General features: G+C 46.8%; 1 protein-coding gene across 1 annotated transcript in view; it reads right to left on the minus strand.

Annotated features, from left to right (window-relative positions):
- The window catches only part of LOC126252346 (UNC93-like protein), an 81,239-nt gene that overhangs the window by 30,539 nt on the left and 26,742 nt on the right, over nucleotides 1–23,958 (minus strand). Inside the window, exon 2 of the mRNA XM_049953236.1 lies at nucleotides 6,157–6,452. Coding sequence (XP_049809193.1) covers nucleotides 6,157–6,452 — 296 coding nt within the window. The remainder of the gene's footprint in view (nucleotides 1–6,156; nucleotides 6,453–23,958) is intronic.

The raw sequence follows: 23,958 nt of genomic DNA on the forward strand, positions 1-23,958 counted from the left end.
TTGTTTCCACGAATGGGAGAACAACGGGACCGAGATGTAAGGATGGCGGAAGGAACGCTTTATATCGCCAAAAGTTGATACAAACCGTCTTCTCTTCAGAGAACCGGAAGCCATTTGCCACGCTCCGTGAGTATAGGCTGTCTAGACAACGCTGAAGGTAGCGCTCCAGGAGAGGCATGTTCTCTGGGCACTGCAGTAGATCGCGAAGTCATCGACAAAGAGAGAGCCTGAGACATTAGGTGGAATGCAATCCATAATTGGATTGATTGCGATGGCAAAAAGGGCTACGCTCAAGACGGAGCCCTGAGGCACTCCGTTCTCCTGGAGGAAGACGTCTGACAATACGGAACCCACACGTACCCTAAACTTTCGATCTGTTAAAAAGGAATCAATATAAAGGGGCAGGCGACCGCATAGACCCTACCTGTGCATAGTGCGGAGGATACCTCCTCTCCAACAGGTATCATAAGCCTTCTCCAAATCGAAGAACACTGCTACCGTTTGGCGCTTTCGCAAAAAGTTGTTCATGATGAATGTCGACAAGGTCACAAGGTGGTCAACAGCGGAGCGGCGGCGACGAAAGCCGCATTGAACATTGGTAAGTAGCGGTCAAGATTCAAGAATCCAGACTAACCGAGCGTTAACCATGCGCTCCATCACCTTACAGACACAGCTTGTAAGAGAAATGGGGCAGTAACTAGAAGGAAGGTGTTTATCCTTCCCAGGTTTGGGTATAGGAACAATGACGGCGTCACGCCAACGCATGGGGACCTGACCTTCGGTCCAGACGCGATTGTAGGTACGAAGAAGGAAGCTTTTGCCCGCCGGAGAAAGGTATGCCAGCACCTGAACGTGAATGGCATCTGGCCCCGGAGCAGAGGACTAGGACAATGCAAGCGCACGTTCGAGTTCCCACATAGGGGGCATTATAACTTTCCAGATTTAGCGAGTGGAAGGAAGGTCGCCGAGCCTCTTCTGCCTCTTTCCTGGGAAGGAATGCAGGGTGGTAATGGGTGGAGCTTGAAACCTCCGCGAAAAAGCGGCCGAAGGCGTTGGAGACAGCCACAGGATCAACAAGGACCTCATTACCTGAGGTCAGGCCAGGTACCGGGGAGTGGGCCTTAATGCCCGACAGCTGGCGCAGGCCACCCCAAACGACAGAAGAGGGAGTAAAACTGTTAAAGGAGCTGGTGAAAGAGGCCCAACAAGCTGTTTTGCTGTCTTTGATGACTCTACGGCATTGCGCTCAGAGTCGTTTGTATCCAATACAATTCGCCAATGTAGGATGGCGGCGAAAGGTGCGTAAAGCACGTCGTTGAGCACGGATAGCGTCTCTACAAGCCTCATTCCACCAGGGGACGGAAACGCGACATGAAGAAGAGGTAGTATGAGGAATGGAACGTTTGGCAGCATTGATGATAACAACCATGAGGTATTCGACCTGACTGTCACAACTGAGAAAATCGTGGTCTGGAAAGGTCGCCAGGAAGGAGTAAAGTCCCCAGTCAGCTTTCGGTGTGTTCCAGTTCGAAGGACGTGGGGATGGGGTGTGGTGCAGGAGACTAACGACACAGGGGAAGTGGTCGCTCGAATAAGTGTCAGAAAGGACATACCACTCGAACCGATGGGCAAGAGTGGTAGAACAGATCGAAAGGTCCAAGTGGGAGTAGGTATGAGTAGAGTCCGAGAGGAAAGTCGGGGCGCCAGTATTGAGGCAGACAAGATTGAGATGGTTGAAGACATCCGCCAAGAGGGAGCCTCTTTGACAGGATGCAGGAGAGCCCCAAAGGGGATGATGGGCATTGAAGTCGCCAAACAATAAAAACGGCGGAGGAAGCTGAACAATCAGGTGCATCATGTCAGCCCGACTAACTGCGGATGACGATGGAGTGTAGACGGTACAAACAGAAAAAGTAAAGGCAGAAAGAGTAATATGGACAGCTATTGCTTGGAGTGGGGTGGTCAATGGGATGGGATGGTAATAGACATCGTCCCGAATGAGCAACATGACCCCACCATGAGCTGGAATACTGTCCACAGGGGTGAGGTCATACCGCTCCGAGGTATAGTGGGTAAAGGCAATACGGTCAGTTGGGCGCAACTTGGTTTCCTGGAGACCAAGGACGAGCGGACAGTGCAGGCAGAGGAGCAGTTGTAATTCCTGCCGATTAGATCGAATACCTCTTATGTTCCAATGTAACAAGGCCATCGCTAGTCAGAAAAAAGGGGCGAACGAGACAGGGAAGAGCTGGTCACCTCGACGGCCGCGGAGGGCCAGGTTTGGAGGGAAGAATGCTACAACCGGCCTGAGGCGGATCCTGTTCCATCGAGTCGTCGCCACCAGCTGCAGCCGCTGTCCCGGGTTGTGTAGGAGGGACAGCATCATTTGCCGATGAGAGGCCAGCTGAGCGCCTGGCAGCAGAGCGTCCTGGCGAAACTGAGGACGGCCGGGAGCAGCGACTCACGGATGGAGCACCAGACGAAACGCGCCGGGGTGGAGAGGGGGATAGAGACTACTTCTTGGAGGCCTTCTTGGAAGTCCGAGGAGGCACACGGATGGTGGGCTGGACCCGAAGGAGGTCCTCATGCGCGGGGTCCGTTTTGGAACGCCGGACCTCGGAAGCCGGGGTCCGGAACGTTTCCCTGATGGACGCCTGAGAATAGGATCGCTTCTCAGGTGGTGGGGGAGGGAGGAGGAGGAAGGGTGGCCCCTGGGGCAGAGGGGGCGGGGGCCGCAGGGGAGGAGGATTTGGAAGGGAGGGATTTGGGAGGCGGAGGCATAGACCCCAGATGGGGGGAGGAGGTGGAGGGGGGACAGGATACTGTGGAAGGAGTGGACACGACTGAGGCAAAGGAAGTTGTCAATGTCACGGAATGGAGGCGGTCATACTTCTTCCTGGCCTCAGAATAAGAGAGACGATCCAAAGTTTTGAGTTCTTGAATCTTCTTCTCCTTCTGATACGCGGGGCAGTCTGAAGATCTAGGCGAGTGGATGCCAGGACAATTAACACACCGAGGTGGTGGGGTTCCTCATGAAGAGGACGTCCACAATCGCCACAAAGGAGCTCAGCCTCACACTGTGACGACATGTGCCCAAAGCGCAAACACCGAAAGCAGCGCATAGGAGGCGAGACGTAAGGTCGCACGTCGCACCGGTAGCACATCACCTTTACCTTCTCCGGGAGAACGTCCCCCTCGAAGGCGAGGATAAAGGCCCCGGTGTCGATGCGACGGTCTTTGGGGCCGCGCTGGACTCGCCGGACGAAATGCACGCCTCGGCGCTCCAGGTTGGCCCTGAGCTCCTCATCAGATTGCAGCAGGAGGTCCCGATGAAAAATAACCCCCTGTGTCCTATTCAGTGCCAGATGCGGGGCAATGGACACTGGGATGTCCCCTAGTTGGTCGCACGCCTGGAGTGCCGCCGACTGCGTGGCGGAGGTGGTCTTTATAAGAACGGACCCCAAATGCATTTTATTGAGAGCCTCAATTTCCCCGAAGATGTCCTCGATGTGCTGAACAAAGAACATGGGCTTGGAGTGGCGAACGTCCCCCCATCAGTCCGAGAACAGACCAAATAGCGGGGGAAGTACTTTGCCCCAAGCCGGCGGGCCTGTCCTTCCCTCGAGGGAGTGGCCAAGGGGGAAAGGGCAGGAGAACCAGAACCAGAGACAGTACCTTTCTTTTTAAAAGACTCGGCCGCAGAGCGACCTGATACATGTTGACGTTTCATCTGCGAAACGTCCACCCCGATACCACCCACTCTGACCAGGGGCTCTCCCCACGGGCGCCACCCAGCCTCAGCAAGGGCCACCTGGCAGGATGACCGTTGCCGGGAGTCCTGATGCCCCAAGGAGACGGGCATCTATTCCTTGGCCGACGTGGGGAGGGTGCAGCTCAGATATCGGCAGTACGATCCCTGTGTTGTCAGGGGGCTACAACCTAGAGGGTACATGACGACCCCACCACAACGGGCTGGCTACCGTGCTGGATTTAGGGTGCCATGGAAAGTCCATCATGATCGTAGGTGCAGATGGGGACGCACTATGGGCGTAACTTGGACAACCCATCAGGCGTTTAGGCCCAGTGGGTATGATTACAACGCCATTACAATGCTGAGTGCCAAGGCCTTAGTGCATGGAGGACCAGTGATACACCACGTAAGGCATCCTTCCCCAAAAGGCTCATACTTCTGTAGAATTTTGAAAAATGGAGGTCAAACCTCAAGGGGGACCATCACATGGAAGGCCGAAACGGTTGAAACTCCCTTTAGTCGCCTCTTACGACAGGCAGGAATACCTCGGGCCTATTCTTACCCCGGACCCGCAGGGGGATGTGGATTTATGGACAGCCCTGCAGGATTCATGGTGTCAGTTCCCTTCAGCACTACTTTAGACATTAGTCTAGTCCATGCTACGTCGTGTTGCGGCACTTTTGCGTGCTTGCGGCGGCCCTACACGGTATTATGTACATGTACAATTTTTTTTGACTCTTTAGTGTAGATTAATATTATAGTACATAAACTCAGCCTCAGTCTTTCCAAGTAAAACACGAGGAATGAATTTTATATTCTAAAGGAAAAGAAAGCAGATGTTGACAGATGTCAAAATAACCGAACTATCAGTTTAATAAGCCACAGCTGCAAAATACTAACGCGAATTCTTTACAGACGAATGGAAAAACTGGTAGAAGCCGACCTCGCGGAAGATCAGTTGGGATTCCGTAGAAATGTTGGAACACGCGAGGCAATATTGACCCTACGACTTATCTTGGAAAATAGATTGAGGAAAGGCAAACCTACGTTTCTAGCATTTGTAGACTTAGAGAAAGCTTTTGACAATGTTGACTGGAATACTCTTTCAAATTCTAAAGAGTGGCATGGGTAAAATACAGGGAGAGAAAGGCTATTTACGATTTGTACAGAAAGCAGATGGCAGTTATAAGAGTCGAGGGGCATGAAAGAGATGCAGTAGTTTGGAAGGGAGTGAGACAGGGTTGTAGCCTCTCCCTGATGTTATTCAATCTGTATATTGATCAAGTAGTAAAGGAAACAAAAGAAAAATTCGGAGTAGGTATTAAAATTCGTGGAGAAGAAGTAAAAACTTTGAGGTTCGCCGATGACATTGTAATTCTGTCAGAGACAGCAAAGGACTTGGAAGAGCAGTTGAACGGAATGGACAGTGTCTTGAAAGAAGGATATAAGATGACATCAACAAAAGGAAAACGAGGATAATGGAATGTAGCAGAATTAAGTCAGGTGATGCTGCGGGAATTAGATTAGGAAATGAAGGAGTGAAGGAGTTTTGCTATTTGGGGAGCAAAATAACTGATGATGGTCGAAGTAGAGAGGATATCAAATGTAGACTGGCAATGGCAAGGAAAGTGTTTCTGAAGAAGAGAAATTTGTTAACATCGAGTATAGATTTAAGTGTCAGGGAGTCGTTTCTGAAAGTATTTGTATGGAGTGTAGCCATGTATGGAAGTGAAACATGGACGATAAATAGCTTTAACAAGAAGAGAATAGAAGCTTTCGAAATGTGGTGCTACAGAAGAATGCTGAAGATTAGATGGGTGTATCACATAACTAATGAGGAGGTATTGAATACAATTGGGGAGAAAAGTTGTTTGTGGCACAACTTGACAAGAAGGGACTGGTTGGTAGGACATGTTCTGAGGCATCAAGGGATCACAAATTTAGCACTGGAGGGCAGTGTGGAGGGTAAAAATCGTAGAGGGAGACCAAGAGATGAATACACTAAGCAGATTCAGATGGATGTAGGTTGCAGTAAGTACTAGGAGATGAAGCTTGCACAGGATAGAGTAGCATGGAGAGCTGCATCAAACCAGTCTCAGGATTGAAGACCACCACCACCACCACCACCACCACCACCACCACCACCACCACCACAACAACAACAAGGAAAATAAATTTGTAACTAAATCCAACTGCACAAAATTGAAATCAAAGGAAAGACATTTATAACTAAACCCAACGTTAGAAAATTTAAATCACTATTTTCGCTCGTCACTAGAGCAACCAAAGAATTTTTAACGCTGACAGGTGGTTTCGTAAGCTGATGCTGACGCAGACAGACATTACTGTAACTGGGAATCCTTACACATGGCACCATTATAGTGAGTGAACGCGAGGGCACTGACCTGCAGAGGAGATGAGGTTCCCCCAGACCTGGCTCATCTGGTACAGCATGTAGAAGGCGCCGAAACTGCGCACCATGAGCGCGTCGCGGCGGCCAGGCGCCGGCGGGGTGGCGTCGGCGTAGTGGCCGGTGACGTGGCTGAGGTAGGTGCTCTGCGCGCACCACAGCGGGCCCGCGCTCAGTCCGGCCAGCAGCGCGCCCGGAACCAGCGTCCAGAACGACGGCCAGAACTGCGCCGCCATGTACGGCACGTAGCCCAAGATGCCCGCCGCCATCGTCCATTTACAGCCCAGCCACCTGTCCGGGCACAGCAAAATACTCCTCATCAAGTCTGTTACGTACAAAACGCTGTAAGTTCGTTTTGTTTTGTTTTAGGGCGCAAAAAACAACAGGCGTCATACGCGCCCAAATCAATACTATAGAAGACGAAGACAGATGAGTAAAAACTGACTATACGTCAGTCCCAGTGGACATAATAGAAGACAGCTAAAAACAGGTAAGAGGAAAAAGGGCGAAAAGAAGTCACCATACAGAAACGAAGTTCCTAAACTAAAAATTAAATCGTCTTCACCATATTGCTTTGGCGGATAAGAAGTAAAACACAGTCGACAGCCCGAGCGTCATTTGCTAAAATGGCCGCTAACTCAGACGGCAAACCCAAGCGGGAATGGGAAAGGTTAAAAAGTGGGCAGTCCGACAGGAAGTACCAGACAGTTATAAATTGGGTGCATTATGTACAAGGTGGTGGGGTAGCGCCATTTATCAAATGACGATGGCTAAAAAGGCAGCTTACTTAAAATGACAACCTCCCGGTGAGAGAGGCTTAGTAGGCCGGAGCTTATTCCCGTGATGTGAGGACCATTGGCGATGCCAAAGGGACACCACCTCCTGAAAGACGCCAACAAAGAGCTCATCAGAGGGAATGCAGGTACTCGCGGGCTGATGCACGAGGACTGCAGCCTTGGCAGCAGCGTCAGCAGCATAGATTCCTGCCAGACTGACATGACCAGGAATCCACAGAAACATCACACCGGCTCCACCAAGAGTGACCAGTGGACAGGTTACCTGGACCCAGTGCACTAAGGAATCAGGATGGGAAGTGTACAGCACACAGAGTTTGAAGGGCACCGAGTGAGTCTGAGCAGAGGACACAATCGAAAAGGCTGTATCACTGGATGTACTCCGTGGCAAGGAGATTGGCTGTAAATACTGAGGAATGTGCCAGAAGCTAACATCAACAGACAAGGGTTTCAGTGACAAAGGCACAATGGACCCCCTCCTCCCCCCCCCCCCCCCCCCCCGTCAGCCTGACAGCCATCAGTGTATTCATAGGTACTATCGCGAAGCTCCATGTGAAGGTTGTGAAACTTAAGGTGATACACTGAGGCTGGAGTAGTGTCCTTAGAAAGCGAATGAAGGCCAAGGTTAACATGAACCGCTTCGTGAAGCCAAGGTGGTGAAGGGTTCACACCCACTGGTAAAGGTGCAGGCAGTGTGAAGTTAAGCCACCCTAGCAAGTGCTGAAAGTGGACTCCAGAAGGCAACAGAAGAGGGATGCGACCCACACTGGTGATCGAAGGAATCATCAAAGAAGGCATAAGATGGGTAGCCATGCACAGCAGGCAAATGGCATGCATACCTGCCGAGGAGAGAGTCACAGTGGTAGGACAGTAACGGTTCAGCAACTTTAGCATACAGACTCTCAGCTGGGCTAGTGTAAAAGGCACCCATTGTCAAACAGTTGTCACGATGGTGGATAGTGCTGAGATAGCATAAGATGGATGGACGTGCTGACCCATAAAGCACCCATAGTCTAGTTTCGAGCGGACAATGGACCAGTACACACTGAGAAGGTTAGTTTGATCGGAACCCCAGAAAGTATCATTGAGGACGTGTAGGACATTGAGGAACCATGTACAGCGGACTGCCAGTTAAGACATTGGAGGACCAAGAGTGTTTCCTATCGAGTATGATCCCTAGGAATTTGGTAGTTTCAACAAATGGAAGGGCAACAGGACGAAGATGTAAAGAGGACGACACTGAAGAACCCTGAGGCACACCGTTTTTCTGGATGAATGTGTCCGGCAAGGCATAACCCACATGCACGTCAAAACTCAATCTTGTAAAAATGCTTGAATGAAATATGGCCTGTGGCCACGGAAGCTCCAGATGTAAAGAGTACGGAGTATACAAGTTCTCCAGCAGGTGTCTTAGGCCTTCTCCAAATCTGAAAGCATGGCCACAGTCAGGGATTTCCGCAGAAAACCATTCGTAACATGGGTGGACGAAGTAATGAGATGGTGAACTGCAGAACGCACCCTCGAAATTCATTCTGTGCATTCTTCAGTGAACTGTGAGACTTCAGCCACTATACCAGCCAAGCATGAATCGAAAACGCAGCTGGTAAGAGATGGGGTGGTAGCTAGAAGGAAGGTTTTTGTCCTTACCGGGCTTATGTATGGGTATGACGGTGGTTTCATGCCAGCATCTGGAAAATGTGCCCTCTGCCCATATTATGATGATCATGTTAAGCAGACAGTGCTTGCCCGTAAGAGAGGTGCTGTAATATCTGAATGTTTATGTCGTCTGGCCCTCGGTCAGAGGATCGGGATGAACTGAGAGCATGATCTATGTCCCTCATAGTGAAGGCGGCATTGTAGCACTGAAGATTCACAGAAGAGAAGGGTATCACCCAAGCCTCCTCTGCTCGTTTCTGATGGAGGAAGGCATGGTGATAGTGGGAAGAGCGCGGAATTGCTGCAAAATGGTGGCTCTAGGTGTTGGAGATAGCAATAGGGTCCACGAGGACAACATCTGCTACTGTCAGGCCGGAAATGGGGAATGGGTTGGTCCCGGAGCCGTTGGAGTTTGGCCTACACAACTGAGAAAAGGGTGTGACGAAAGACCTAGTGAATGAAATAAAGCTAGCTTTTTTCTGTCTCATGTGCAAAATGCGCTGCGGCATGCCTCAGTCCACCAAGCAACTGGTAGACTGACCTCGTGAAGAAGTAGTTCCAGGAATGGACCATTCTGCAGCAGGAAGGATAATGTTTGTGAGAGACTGTACCTAGTCATCAGAACTGGGGAACTACTGTTCTTTCCAGGTCGCCAGAAAGAAGTAAAGCTGCGAGTCAGCCTTAGTAAGCTGCCATTTCCGCATGCCCGCAGATGGGGTAGGAGTTAGCAAACGGATAGCACACAGGAAATGGTCGCTCGAGTAGGTGTCTGAAAGAACGGACCATTCAAGATGATGGGCAAGCTGGGCAATGTAGAAGTATAGGTCCAAATGGGAGTAAGTGTGTGAGGGGTCAGAAAGGAAAGTTGGCATTCCAGTGATAAGAAGTTAAGTTGGTTAAGGTGGTCAGGCAAGGGGGTCAGCTCTCCGACAGGTCCTGGGAGAATCCAAGTGGATGATGTGCATGAGAGTCACACAGTTGCAAAAATGGGAAAGGTAGCTTCTGAGTAAGCTGAATGAAGTCTGCCCAGGTGACATCAAATGACGGAGGGACAAATGGTACAGAGGGAAAATGTCAGGTGGAGAAGGAAAAGGCGAAGTTCAACAGTTTGAATACTGGCGTCAGGGAGACGGGTTTACTATGAATGTCATCCCATATGAGCAGCATGGTGCCCCCATGAGATGGAACGCCGACCTCGGGGGGAAGGTCAAAACGAATTGGTAGGAAATGAGAAAGCTCAAAGTGGTCATGAGGGTGCAATTTAGTTTCCTGAAGGCAGAATGCAAGGGGACGCTATGATGCTAAAAGCAGCTGTAAATCCTCTTTGTGGGACTGGAGGCCACTGGAGGCCTGGAGGACAGTCATGATGAGGAAGAGATGTAGTGACGTCAACTCAGCAGCCACCAGGTGACATCCATTATAGAGTCTCTACTACAGGGCACAGAAGCAGGAGGATCCTGCTCCACTGAGTCCACAGAAGCATCGATTTGCTTGCACAGTTGGTCTGTGGAGTCCAACACTGAAAAACAGTTGGTGGTGCGCAACAGCAACATGGAGGCCAGCCGGGCTAACATATCACATGGCGACACCGTCGAATAGGACTGTTTACCTTTGGTGGACTTCTTTGAGCTTTTCTGGTAAGAGGAAGACTTGGGTGTTTGCTGGAGGGACAGAGGAAGTCTTCAAAGAAGTACACCTTCTGTCCTTTCCGGCTTACTGGTTGTGTAGCTGGTGGCTTCGCCCCTTGAGGCAAGAGTTTGACAGCTGGACAGGGGGATTGTGATGCTACCTTGACACTTTGTGATTTCACAACCTCAGAGCTGAACTGTACGTCGCACGTCTTTGTAGCCATCTCCTTATGGAGCGAGGGGTAACAGGAACAAAACTATAGGTGCCAGACGGGAGAATGCCGGGTTTGCGACTAGCCAATAACTTGTGAGCTACTGGGTAAAGCACTTCTTCCTTTACCCAGACAGCCCGCTCATCAAGATACATGGGACAATCTCAAGGAGTCTGCGGTATGGCCGCCACTGCAGTTAATCCTTTGGGAAGGAGGAGGTGGACAGTCGCCCTCATGAGCATCCCTACCACTGGTTGTTAACAAGACGTTCGTGTGTGGTTGAAATAACACTGGTAGCAGCGCATTGGGTTTAGAATGTATGGCCGGACTGTGATAATTTCATAGCCTGCTTTGATCTTGGATGGAAGCACCACTCTCAGAGGTGAGAAAAAGAGTGCAGGTGGGCATTAAGGAGGAATCTACCTGTTGCATTACACAATGGATGGCAGATCAGAGAGATAACATTGGATTTCTACTTTGGTCAGACCATCGAGCAGCCTGATGTAAATGACACCACAGGAAGAATTCAAAGTTGTATGGGCCTCGACACAAACACTGTAGCCGTGGAGAAGCGAGGCAGCAAGCAGTTGTGCTTGAGAATCGGAAGTAGTGTCCAAAAGCAAAGTGCCAACCCGTAAACGAGAGCAGGATTTCACAGGGCCAGCAATTGCATCAACACCTTTCTGAATAATAAACAGATTTACCTTGGTGAAGGACTGACCGTCTTCAGTACGTGAGACCACGAGGAACTGTGGTGCAGAAGGAAGTGCCTGAGTCATTAGCCTCATTAATTTGCTTTTTGTAGATTTTGATTGAGAAGGTGATTGACTCATTGCAAGAAAATCCCCCACGATTGCCAGCGTTTCCGATTGTGCGCTCCTAACTGGGGTCCCCTTCAAAAGGGGCATAACTGCCTAAGGTGATTGTTCACACCTCAGGTCACACCTCCTGAACACGTGACGGAGGGACCAATCGCCAATTTCGGAAGCATGCAGCTCAGGCAATCACCCCTCTCTGGGCCTGGCCTGTTCCAGGGGGTATGTCCAAATCCCACCTGTCGACCTGAGGCTGGGTATTACGCGTTACTCCGTCACCTGTTAGGCGTCAGACGCATGAGATGGCGTTCAGGAGTGCACGGGGAGGAGGAAGAAGAAGAAGAAGAAGAAGAAGAAGAAGAAGAAGCTGAAGTGGAGGAACAAGAGGAGAAGGGAAACAAACGAAAAGGGAGCGAAAAACAAAGGTGAGACTGTTCTTACATCAGCGGCAGACAATGCAGAACATTCCCAACAACATTCCCAATAATATCCCATACATGTTCCCCACGGTAGGGGAAAAGGATAGCAAGAGGATAGACATGCAGCACAGAAAGGAAAAAATACTGCAAAGGCCGAGATCCCGTGATAGCCAAGCACGAACCCGCCGAAGCGTGGCAATCCCTCTGGGTAGGTGGGGGGGGGGGGGGGGGACCAACAAAAGTTTTCAGTATAAGAAACAGGCCTGCAACATTTCTTCAGGGGCAAAAAATGTAAGGCAGAATTAAATGGCATGACAAATGAAATGAAAAGTCTGTTGAGAATCCTATTTGGATTGAGAGTAATTAAAACTTACTAACTTTCATACACTGCCTAAGAAAAGTAAAGTACCGAGAAGAGGACGAAATGCAGCTCCACTGATTATGGGATCAGGTAAAATTTTTGGAGAACTCAGCAGTAAGAGCACACACAGTAGTATGACGGTTCACCCTCTCTGGCCAGGATACATGCACTGATTTGGTTAGGAAAGGTGTGAAATGTAATTTTATCTTATCCTGAGGCAAACTGAGCAACTTCAGTAACTCGTCCTTGATATCTGGATACTGGCACTGTGATGGGGTTTCGTCCGAGCTAATCCCATACATGCTCTTTTGGGGACAGTTTTGTGTATTGTGCTGTCCATGGGAGTGCCTTGACATCATGCAGACTGTCCATAGACACATGCAATGTGTGGACAAAAAATAGCATGACATTATGTTGCCTGAGAGGTAGCACTACAATCACTACCAGCAATGACCGAAAGTCATACCAGAGGGGCTCCCCACTCCGTGACATCAGGCGTGGCACCACTGTACCTTGCCAAAACCCTGTAAGAAAACAACACCGTAATCCCCGACGATGGTCATCGGGGGTAGTGTAGACGATTCATTGCTAAACACTACCCGTCGACATTCACCAGCGGTCCATGCTTCTCTGTCACAGCGCCATTCTAAACGCAGCCATTTGTGTTGTATTAACGGCAGCCTATGCATGGGACCGTAATTCCCTAGACAGTCTGCTGGAAATCTGCGACCAATGGTACGGGGTGACAATGTTGCAAAAATATCCTGTCCTTGTTCTCAAATGACAGAAGCAACTGTGAAAGTGCTATGACGTGCTTGGGGCACAATATTTTGCTCCTTCCTTGTGGTCAGACCTGGTCGACTGGCACCTTTACGGGTATGCATGCAGTCCGACATCGGGCCATTGGCACACTGAATGCGTTGCGTCAGGAGATTTCACGGCTACTAACCGGCCAAACGAAGACCCACAATTACACACCTCTGAAATATTTAAGTGCTGATAACGCTGTCTCACGTGAGTACGCGACGTCCGAGTCCTTCAGTGACCACTCAGAATCTGACTCTGCTTACACCTCTTGTACGGCCTACCAGGTCTGGTAGCAACGTGAAATACAAACAGCGCAAATGCTGTTGTATGCGTCACAATTACAAACCGACGATGTTTTCTCCGGAACCGAGAGGTGGCGCAGTGGTTAGCCCTCTGGACTCATTTGGATGGACGACGGTTCGAACTAGAGTCCAGCAATCCTGATTTATGTTTTCCGTAATTTCCCTAAACTGCTTCAGTCAACTGCCGGAATGGTTCCTTAGAAAGGGCACGGCCGACTTCCTTCCCCATCCTTCCCTAATCCGATGGGACTGATGACCTCGCTGTTTGTTCCCCTACCCCAAATAAGCTAACCTCTTCTCGGGACATACATTTTTTTGGTCAGTAGTACATATTTAAATACACGATTTCCAAATTTCACCACTCACTTTTGGAGAACGAAGCAGCAGTAGAAGCGAGTTTGAAAACGGCGAGCCATTCTAGAAATTTACAGAATAAAGACATTTCAATTGCGTTCGTAAGTGTTAGGCTACTTGGATGAGCTTTATGCCTGGCCGCCTGCAGAGGACATTCGAGCCGTGCAAAGGCGAAACATGCGTAGGTCGACTGACCTACTTCTCAGCAACGACAGATCCGACACGGTTCGTGAATTCAAAAGCAGGACCGTCAAGCTATAGGAAGGCGAGAATAACGGAAAGACTGACTCAGCTGAGAGTGGGCGGAAACGACTGAAATAAACAGCATTCCCCACTATTTACACGCCATAAACACTTTGCAGGCCATTGTTCACAATCTCACTGAAATACTGCTCACTGTAAGTGCTCACTGCAACTTTTACGCCTTTTAAGTAAGGTTATGTGTGTTAGGCGAGCGCTGCTGCTGTTGTTGTATCTCAAACTATCTGCGAGATAAGCATTTCACTTTGGAGGTTTGCTTTCCGAAGTTTATATTTCTTTGAATTGCAATTTCTTGGACGTTTTATTTTTATAATTTTTTTGTATTTACATTTTCATTCTCAATTTCACCATCAGTATTATGTTACAATATTTTATGAAGTTTATGATCATAAATTATTGTATTGCAACCTTTTGTACATTTTCTTATTAAAATCGTAAAAGTAAGGGTAAGGCTAAGTTATGTTGATTGTACTGTGAGGAGTGGGGAGTGGTGAACAGTAAAACTGGAACCCGCTGTCTGTCCCTCGTTAGCAACACACTTCACACAGAAATGAACCGCGGATCCGCGCCTGGGAGAAGCGGAATTGATATCTGCCATAAAGTCAACATTTAAACTGGGGGGACCAGGTAGTTAGGGAAGACAAGCAAGTCTGCTGCCTTAGAATCAAAATAGCCAATACCACTATATTGAAGGAGAAAATTAGCGCGGAAAAATAGGGAATTTCTTGCTAAACCAACGAACATCGGGCTTAACTTGAGAAATTTCTGACAATGTACGGCAGTGGTACAGTACTGTGTGGAAGTGCTTGATCTTGACTGATAAATTTAGAGTGTGTCTTGCCGAAACTAATTTACATATACAGGGTGTTCAGAAACGCTGTGAGAATCTTTGAAGGATGTTGCAGGGTAGGTAGTGATGAGGAAAAATTATGAAGACAAAATCGATACGTTCCTGTTTCCGAATTAATTAGCGTTGAAGTTAGCCAATCAAGCCGTTGCGCGCGCAGATTCATGTAGACCGCCAGATACGATTAGTATCAGGTGGTCTCATAGCGTAGATGATTGTGCACGAGACTGCTCAGACGGGTTACTATCTTCTTTTGTCCAGTTTCTGTGTATCTCTCTCTCTCTCTCTCTCTCTCTCTCTCTCTCTCTCTCTCTCTCTCTCTCTCTCAGATTCGGTTTTCTGAAACTTAACGAAGAACAAGTTTGGCGACACCGTTTCCTGGGGGCCGCTTAAATTTGCGGATGCAGCGGCCTGCCTGACTAACTTACATGCGAAATTACTCTGAAACAGTGCCAAGTATCGACTTTCTTAACGACCTTTTCTCACCACAACCTACCGTGCACTGTTAAATTTTAACGACTGTTTCTGACCGCCCTGTATATTCCTCAAGCCAGGGGACGCTGCACGGTGGGGGTACATCGCTTTCGTCTTATTCTACTTACGTATTGAGCGAGGGAAATGTGACTTCCGCAAGCGGTACGCGCAATACGTCAACAGTACAACGGCCCCACAGTATCTTCCACTACAGGTTTTGTAAATTTACTCATCAAGGTTGCGCGAGAACTGCGTCTTTCTTCCAAGGATTCTCATTTATGTCCCCTGACATTTGTTATGGGCTATACCGTCTTGCGACGATCCAAGCAGATCTTTTCTGAATTCGTCATGTCTATTTTCGTGCCAGCTTGGTGAGTATTCAACGCTTTACCAGTATTTCTAAATTGCTCGCCCTGGGGTTGAGATTTTCTTTACAGAATCATTGTACTTGTCAGAAAATCCAGTAAATCAGTGCCTTTCATTCGCTTTCCCTAATACTGATTTTACGTGATCGTCCTGTTTCCAGTCTTTTTGGGGTAGTGCCCCTCAATATTTTCACTATGTCACGTACCCAATATGGTCACAACTAATCCTGTAATTGTTACTATCCCGTTCTTTCTCTTGAATATAGGCTGTATGTTACATTCATTCTCACTTAAAGAGAGAAACAATTCATTACAGCTAGTTGAAGTTTTGTGGAAATCTCTCTACGTATGCGTATCACCGAACGACGATTTCTTCCTGTACACAACAGCGTAATCCGTTAATCTTTTAGTGCTGCTGACCCTACCTTATAAATATTTGATGTATACTGACTACATTAGAGGCCGTCTTACATTTTCTTGTGAAACAACCGACGTTGCTTTCATTTCTGTGAAAGATCCGTCACCAAGTATGGCACACTGGGTTCTGTTAACTCAATACCTCCCAGGTAGTCAGATATTGGCTAAGATCTTTGTTAGTAGTCGTCGGCTTCCTGAGATGTAGGAAGACAGATTATATCTCTCCACATGAATCTATTGTTTGCAAAATGTCTTGTTAATGTTTGAATTTACACTAAGATGTACTGCAGGATCATGCAACAGACTGACCTCAACAGTACTGAGTGAGTGAGTTACGTTTTCGTTACCTGCTCTTTTTCAGCCACACTGTTGGGCAAGAGATTCTACTTTCGTGGCATATTCATTGTAAAATGTAACAGGTTTCCGTCGAGACCGAGAACCTTGTTCGTCTTAAGTAGCCTCCATGTTTCTTTTTATTGGGCGACCGATGGAGTACGTAAAACTAACAGTATGGGCACATTATCAGGAAATAACACTCTGCATTTGAGCGAGCCTTAGATAAAAGACAAAGAAGAATCTATAAGATAATTTAGGACGTTGGATTTTTGATGCGTCTCTCAGCTCAAGGATGATTCAGGAGAGTGAATCATGGTGCATAGCATCACACCGTTGCAAGACTGATGAGAGACACCCCCATTCACTCTCCCCTCCCTCCTTACGAGCGCGATCGACGTCACCCGTAATGGCTGAATTTAATCGTTCAGTGATACTGAGCCGTTCCTCACGGCCAGTCTTAATGTAACCATGTTCCATAGCCAATTTAACAAGTTGTTACAGGACATCAACATTTCGGCGAGCGACGAGAGCCGCCTTTGTGTGTCACACCGACAAGTAGTCCACGCATTATGGAGGAATAATTCCACAATTAGTTACCTGAAGAAAAAAACCAGAAATATGAGCATATAGAAAATTCTATTTAAAATGTCGTTTCTTGTTCGTGAACTCTATACAAGATTACGAACATGACCAAAAAAATCCGCAAAGTAGCAAAAAACGGGTTCCCTTAAACTATAGCGCCTATTGAAAACTTAAATTTGTAGGACTCAAAGACCCATCGACAGTTTTTCTGCTTTTTTTTTTATAAGGATCGACTGTCGTTACGTTAAGAGATATACCGAAAAACCATTAAAAATCTGATTCTCTAGAACTGGTCAACAATAACTTTTCCGTATTTGGTATTTGCTGTAAGTATAGCCCGCCGTAAGTAAAAACAATAATTGTTTGAAAAATAAAATAGAATTTTTCGAGGTATATCTTTTTGAAGAAAAAAGAACAAAACAAAGGCGCTCTCGATAGTTTGCTAGGTCTTCTCAGCGGATGGCCCTACTGTAGTGGTTTTAGGATTGTTTTCTCCACGCTATTAAATAATTTTTACTATTTTAGTCATTGTAAATGAAAAATTGACTCCGAAAACCTTGCAATTTCGTTGGGTGCTTTCAAACCAATTTTCTACTTATGAGAATAACTTTTAAAGAAAGTTGCTAACTTTCATGAATTAAAAGAATAAATTTTTCCTACAGCCTTCTCTATCCGAAATAGCTATCTTGAAAGAATCTAGTGAATGCAGTTAACATTTACAGCGATGCGCTTGATCGAAGATAATATTAATTACGTTTTCAACAAAAAATACTAAAATCTTTGATTTTTAGTGTTAGTAACTTAGTAGTGTGAAACGCGCAAGCGCCTAGTGCAACTGCAGCGGGCGACCAAGAGGGGAACCGGCGTGCGCCGGCTCTGGAAACTGGTCCTAAATGGCCCGCGCTTGCATAATCTTTGATATTTCTGCTTCTGGACTACATTAAATATGCTTTTGTACTTTGGGGTAGCTTGACGAGATAATACAAATGTTATGGACATTCTCGCCTTACCAGCAAAACAGCCCCTGGAATACTTAATTTTTATGTAATTTACATTTCAGTGTGAGTGCGCGCCGGTTCCCTCCACTCGGCCACCCGCTACAGCTGACGCACTCCGCGTTTACCCTTTTCACTCTGTTACTCAGTTACTAGTGTTAAAGATCTATGAAACATTTTAGTATTTTTTCTTGAAAATGTAAGTGTTCAGTATTAAGTTCCATCAAGCGCATCGCTGTAAAATATTAATGGCGTTCACTAATTTTTTTTTTAAAGAATAGAAAGACGCGATAAAAATTTATTTCTGAAATTCATGAAGAAGGTCAACATCTTTCTCTGAAAGCTATTTTCAGAAAATAAAAACTGGTTCTTAAAAACATGCACAAGAAGTTTTTCGAAGTCAATATTTCATTTTTACAACTAGTAATACGGTAATTTTTTTTACTAGAATGGCAGTGAAACTATTCGTGAAGAAAACAAGCCTAAAACCCTTTCTGTAGGCCAATCCGCTGAGAAGACCTAGCCAATTATCCAGAGAGACTTTTTTCACAAATCGATATACCTTGTAAGGTGGCTATAATTTCGAATCTTACAAGCACTCATCTACACTCCTGGAAATTGAAATAAGAACACCGTGAATTCATTGTCCCAGGAAGGGGAAACTTTATTGACACATTCCTGGGGTCAGATACATCACATGATCACACTGACAGAACCACAGGCACATAGACACAGGCAACAGAGCATGCACAATGTCGGCACTAGTACAGTGTATATCCACCTTTCGCAGCAATGCAGGCTGCTATTCTCCCATGGAGACGATCGTAGAGATGCTGGATGTAGTCCTGTGGAACGGCTTGCCATGCCATTTCCACCTGGCGCCTCAGTTGGACCAGCGTTCGTGCTGGACGTGCAGACGGCGTGAGACGACGCTTCATCCAGTCCCAAACATGCTCAATGGGGGACAGATCCGGAGATCTTGCTGGCCAGGGTAGTTGACTTACACCTTCTAGAGCACGTTGGGTGGCACGGGATACATGCGGACGTGCATTGTCCTGTTGGAACAGCAAGTTCCCTTGCCGGTCTAGGAATGGTAGAACGATGGGTTCGATGACGGTTTGGATGTACCGTGCACTATTCAGTGTCCCCTCGACGATCACCAGTGGTGTACGGCCAGTGTAGGAGATCGCTCCCCACACCATGATGCCGGGTGTTGGCCCTGTGTGCCTCGGTCGTATGCAGTCCTGATTGTGGCGCTCACCTGCACGGCGCCAAACACGCATACGACCATCATTGGCACCAAGGCAGAAGCGACTCTCATCGCTGAAGACGACACGTCTCCATTCGTCCCTCCATTCACGCCTGTCGCGACACCACTGGAGGCGGGCTGCACGATGTTGGGGCGTGAGCGGAAGACGGCCTAACGGTGTGCGGGACCGTAGCCCAGCTTCATGGAGACGGTTGCGAATGGTCCTCGCCGATACCTCAGGAGCAACAGTGTCCCTAATTTGCTGGGAAGTGGCGGTGCGGTCCCCTACGGCACTGCGTAGGATCCTACGGTCTTGGCGAGCATCCGTGCGTCGCTGCGGTCCGGTCCCAGGTCGACGGGCACGTGCACCTTCCGCCGACCACTGGCGACAACATCGATGTACTGTGGAGACCTCACGCCCCACGTGTTGAGCAATTCGGCGGTACGTCCACCCGGCCTCCCGCATGCCCACTATACGCCCTCGCTCAAAGTCCGTCAACTGCACATACGGTTCACGTCCACGCTGTCGCGGCATGCTACCAGTGTTAAAGACTGCGATGGAGCTCCGTATGCCACGGCAAACTGGCTGACACTGACGGCGGCGGTGCACAAATGCTGCGCAGCTAGCGCCATTCGACGGCCAACACCGCGGTTCCTGGTGTGTCCGCTGTGCCGTGCGTGTGATCATTGCTTGTACAGCCCTCTCGCAGTGTCCGGAGCAAGTATGGTGGGTCTGACACACCGGTGTCAATGTGTTCTTTTTTCCATTTCCAGGAGTGTACATACTTTGCCTTTATCTACAACCGCAAATAGGTATCATTTGATAGACTATATATCGTATATATTAATATTTGAAGGAGACTGACATTGTCACGCACACCTTGTAAATAGTTGTTAACGCTTATTGCATTTAAGGTGACGAAGTGTCTTTATTATCACAATAGCGTAATGAATGATTGCCTATGCTCGTAGTTGTTGTAATGCCAGTGGAAATTAAACGGCAGGCGTAACTGAAGCCCTGGGTGGAAAAGCCTTTACCGGTCTGTTGGTCCTGCTTCACACAGGAAGTGCCAAGACGGACGGTCTGGGCACCTGAGCGCGGAAGCGCAATACAGCGGCGGCCGGTTAGTATTTTAGTAGGGCCGGGAGGATGACCGGGTAATACTTCGGAAACCCTGAAAATCTTGACGCAGAAGAGAGGAACAAGGAAGCGTTGCCTTGGAAATCGCAGGCTGGGTTATTTCCGAGGGTTTTTACTCTGAGAAGCGTACCATTGTATGAGTATAGGCATTTCCTCGCAAACTTTCCGCGCTGGACGACAAAAAGACTAAAATACGGTTGGTAGGCGTTCGGAAGAATCTTTGGAGGAAGAATATTCCGGGGTTTCGGGAATATGATTGGCCTTCTGAGTTACGACGGAGGGGAGCCGAGCTTTGCTGGGAAGCCATCGGTGGAGAGAAGTAGTCTTCCGTTTTGAGTGCCAAGGTTTGACAGTCGCTCAGTATCAGCTTTTGTTGATACAGACAGACTTGCTGTCTTTGCTCTCAGGAGATTAGAACGCTTAGGCACTGTACTGTTGCGAACTTATACGATTCTGGTCTTCGCCTCCGGGTAGGGAGTCGTCGTTGAGTAGGCATCTTTCAGTGTGAGAACACTTGTTGTGTGTATACTCACGTAGAGACGTTATCTGAATTCCGTCATTGTGGCTAGGAGTTCGCGTTTCTTGTCTGTAGAACACAGAGAGGAGAAGACAGTATTAGATTGTAATACTCAGAGGACCGTCTTCTGCCGTCCTAGTGTTCGAAAAAGTTCTTTTGTGGCTGGGGTCCTTCCATTGTCGCAGATGTGTACGAGAACCATCACTCCGTCACACCGGATGCAGTACATACGGTGATACTGCTAATTTCTTCGACTTATTAGGACTATAAAGCGTAACAGCTGTAATTACGTAAATTTTATTTCCACTAAGGTTGCACACCACTGTAGATCTGTGAAAGTAGTGTCTTCTAGTGTTTGGTACGTAGATGTCAGTCATCTGGTGTCAGATCGCGTAGCTATAAAAAGGGGCAGATTTGGGCAATTGATCAATCGTATTAGTTAGGAAATTCATTTCTCTCTCTTTACGTCCATTGGCCATTGATACACAAACCTTGTTAATATAAAGAGATTTTAATCTACAATAAATGTGTAAGTGGAAACAGCATTTATCATTTGGTAGTTACTAGTTACCTTATTCATTTATGTTCATATTGTAATTTGTATGTTAAAGAGCAAGGAGGAGATAATCGCCATTAACAGATCCTAAGATCTGTTTCAGGTGGTAGTCAAACAGGGCCAAATCTTCATTTCCGCGTTCAGTATTTCCGTTGCGCACATTCATTTTACACCCGCCAGGATTAGCATCTTGGAACCTCGATTTTTTTCTTATTTTTACGAAGAAGTGCTCTCTTGACTTACCGCGGGCTATAATTACATTGAACAGCAAGTGTGGGAACGTGAATGTTACAACGTTACAGAGAACCCGATTTTTAACGTTCTTTCGATACATCTCGAACCGTAAAGCATTGGATACTTATAAAAAAAGCAAAATAACAATTGCTGGATCTCTCAGTCCTGCAGCTTCCTCTTATTTTCATTTATGTTAGAGATTGAAAACTCACGAAGTGAAGATTATGAAATCTTTATTTGCATTGTTTATTTGTTTCGGCTAACAAAATATCCATCTTTAGATCATACAACTATTAGTGTTGGTGTCATTAAGGTTTCACACACAGTTACAACCTTTCTTAAAATGACAATATCCACACATGACTTAACTAAAAACAGATTTCCACGGTACGTGGCCAGTATAATTGAACGATGATCAACAAACAACGGCGTTATGCCGTTACTGGTTGGTTGGTTGTTTCGGGGAAGGAGACCAGACAGCGAGGTCATCGGTCTCATCGGATTAGGGAAGGACGGGGAAGGAAGTCGGCCGTGCCCTTTGAAAGGAACCAACCCGGCATTTGCCTGGAGTGATTTAGGGAAATCACGGAAAACCTAAATCAGGATGGCCGGATGCCGTTACTACTTAAGAACTGAAACAATCAGTATTTACATCCTTTCGTAATAGATATCTTATACATGTTACAGTACCGGCCACACGTGATTACTATGTATATGCCGCATGTTGCATTTCCTGAATGTTTTAATTGGCATCTATACTATTCATTTGTACTATGTTACAGCAACATAAGTTATTATCTGTGTTACGAATTGATGTAAATACTGGTTGTGTAAGTCACTAAATCGTAACGGCGTATGGCCCTTGTGTTCCGACCATCGTTCAATTACTCTGTCCACGAACGATGAAAACCTGTTTTAATGATCCCCTGTACTGATGTTAACATTTTAAGAAATATTTCAAGGACGTGTGAAGCCATACTGGTACAACACTAACCAAGAATGTTTTATGATATGAAGAGAGCTAGAGTGTTAATCGAAACTAGGAATCAATTCAAATTAAGATTTCGTGTGTGATTCTTTCTTCAGGGTTTTCAAACCCTAAAGTAAATAAAGTTTCAACAGATAGAGTATCCCTGATTGACATTGTCAACAAACTGATCTCATTTAACATTTTTCGATGAAAGCTATAGCTTTTCTTTTAAGAGAACAGTTTTTTGAAAATGTTAATTTTTTGACAGTGTTCGCCTTCTTGGCTCTAGTTTCATTACAAAGAAACTATTTAAAAGTTAAATTCCTACAAGCTCATACTGTTTGTTTTCAGGGTATAATTTTTTCAAGTTTAAGACTGGGCCGTCACAGAATGCCTGGACTAAAGGAGAGCCGAATCCTCTTCCCCGAAACCCTCTGCCAGTGCCTGATAACGATGACTGGTCTTCAGGATTTCTCAGTTTAGAAGTCTTCCGCAATAAAATAATAATAATGATGATGATGAAGATCTAGAGTTAGCGTATGTGCAAGGGGCATTAGGCTTTAGGTTATTTACATACTCCTGACCTCCTGATAGGTTGAAGATTTAATAATTCCTCTTATTTCTGTTGGGTTTATCGCACTCCATACTTGATAGCTTCCCAAGCTGCAAGGTAATTAGGAGTGTTTCCAAAACAAAATGTCGTTCATCAAGACGGCCGGCGGCTCTTGCGCACTGACAGTTGAATTTATTGTTTTGACTTTACAGAAGGTAGGGAATGAAACGGGAAACACCGCTGCTATTTTGTGCAGCCTAGTTGATATTAACACAGTCTGACCCACTGCTTGAAGGTACATCAATATACTAACTGTGCCCTTTAGAGCACGTAGAGCGTGGACATCACGTAAGTGACGTTTCAAATACGCGTTAACTGTTAACGGACAGTTTGCTCGTAACACACTGCAGCTACGTTAACACCAGTAACGGTAATACATCAGGATCTCAGCGAATTAGGGAACTTATTTGTGTGGCCCAAGGGATTAGCGAGAGGTATCAGCTATGCTACACACTATGCACACTTTTATATGCTAATAAGTTCACCATGCAAATTTGCACTATGTTGATCACATGATTACATTTCCAGTCTAACTACCGGTCGAGTTTGGCATTAAATATAAAACCTCTGTGTGATTTCTTTAGTACTAAATATGGTATTGTGTTGCTGAACAGTGTCCTGCTAACAATCCTTTTACTACAGTTACGTTTAGACATTTATGTCTTAATAGACATGAAGGAAATTGCAATCAGTCACGCTCCTAAAACTCCTCCAAATCGGATCCGTAGTTAATTGATTACGTGGTCCCTCTTGTGCACTGTTCGTTGATATAGTGTATTTACTCTGTCTCGGCAAGTCTTCTGACATCCCTACCGATTGTCAGCGTAGTTAGCCAGATACGCATATATGTCAAGAAAATGAGTATAGATTATGGAACAATACACACCATGTC

Source organism: Schistocerca nitens, chromosome 4, assembly GCF_023898315.1.
Source record: "Schistocerca nitens isolate TAMUIC-IGC-003100 chromosome 4, iqSchNite1.1, whole genome shotgun sequence".
In the NCBI taxonomy this organism is placed as follows: domain Eukaryota; kingdom Metazoa; phylum Arthropoda; class Insecta; order Orthoptera; family Acrididae; genus Schistocerca; species Schistocerca nitens.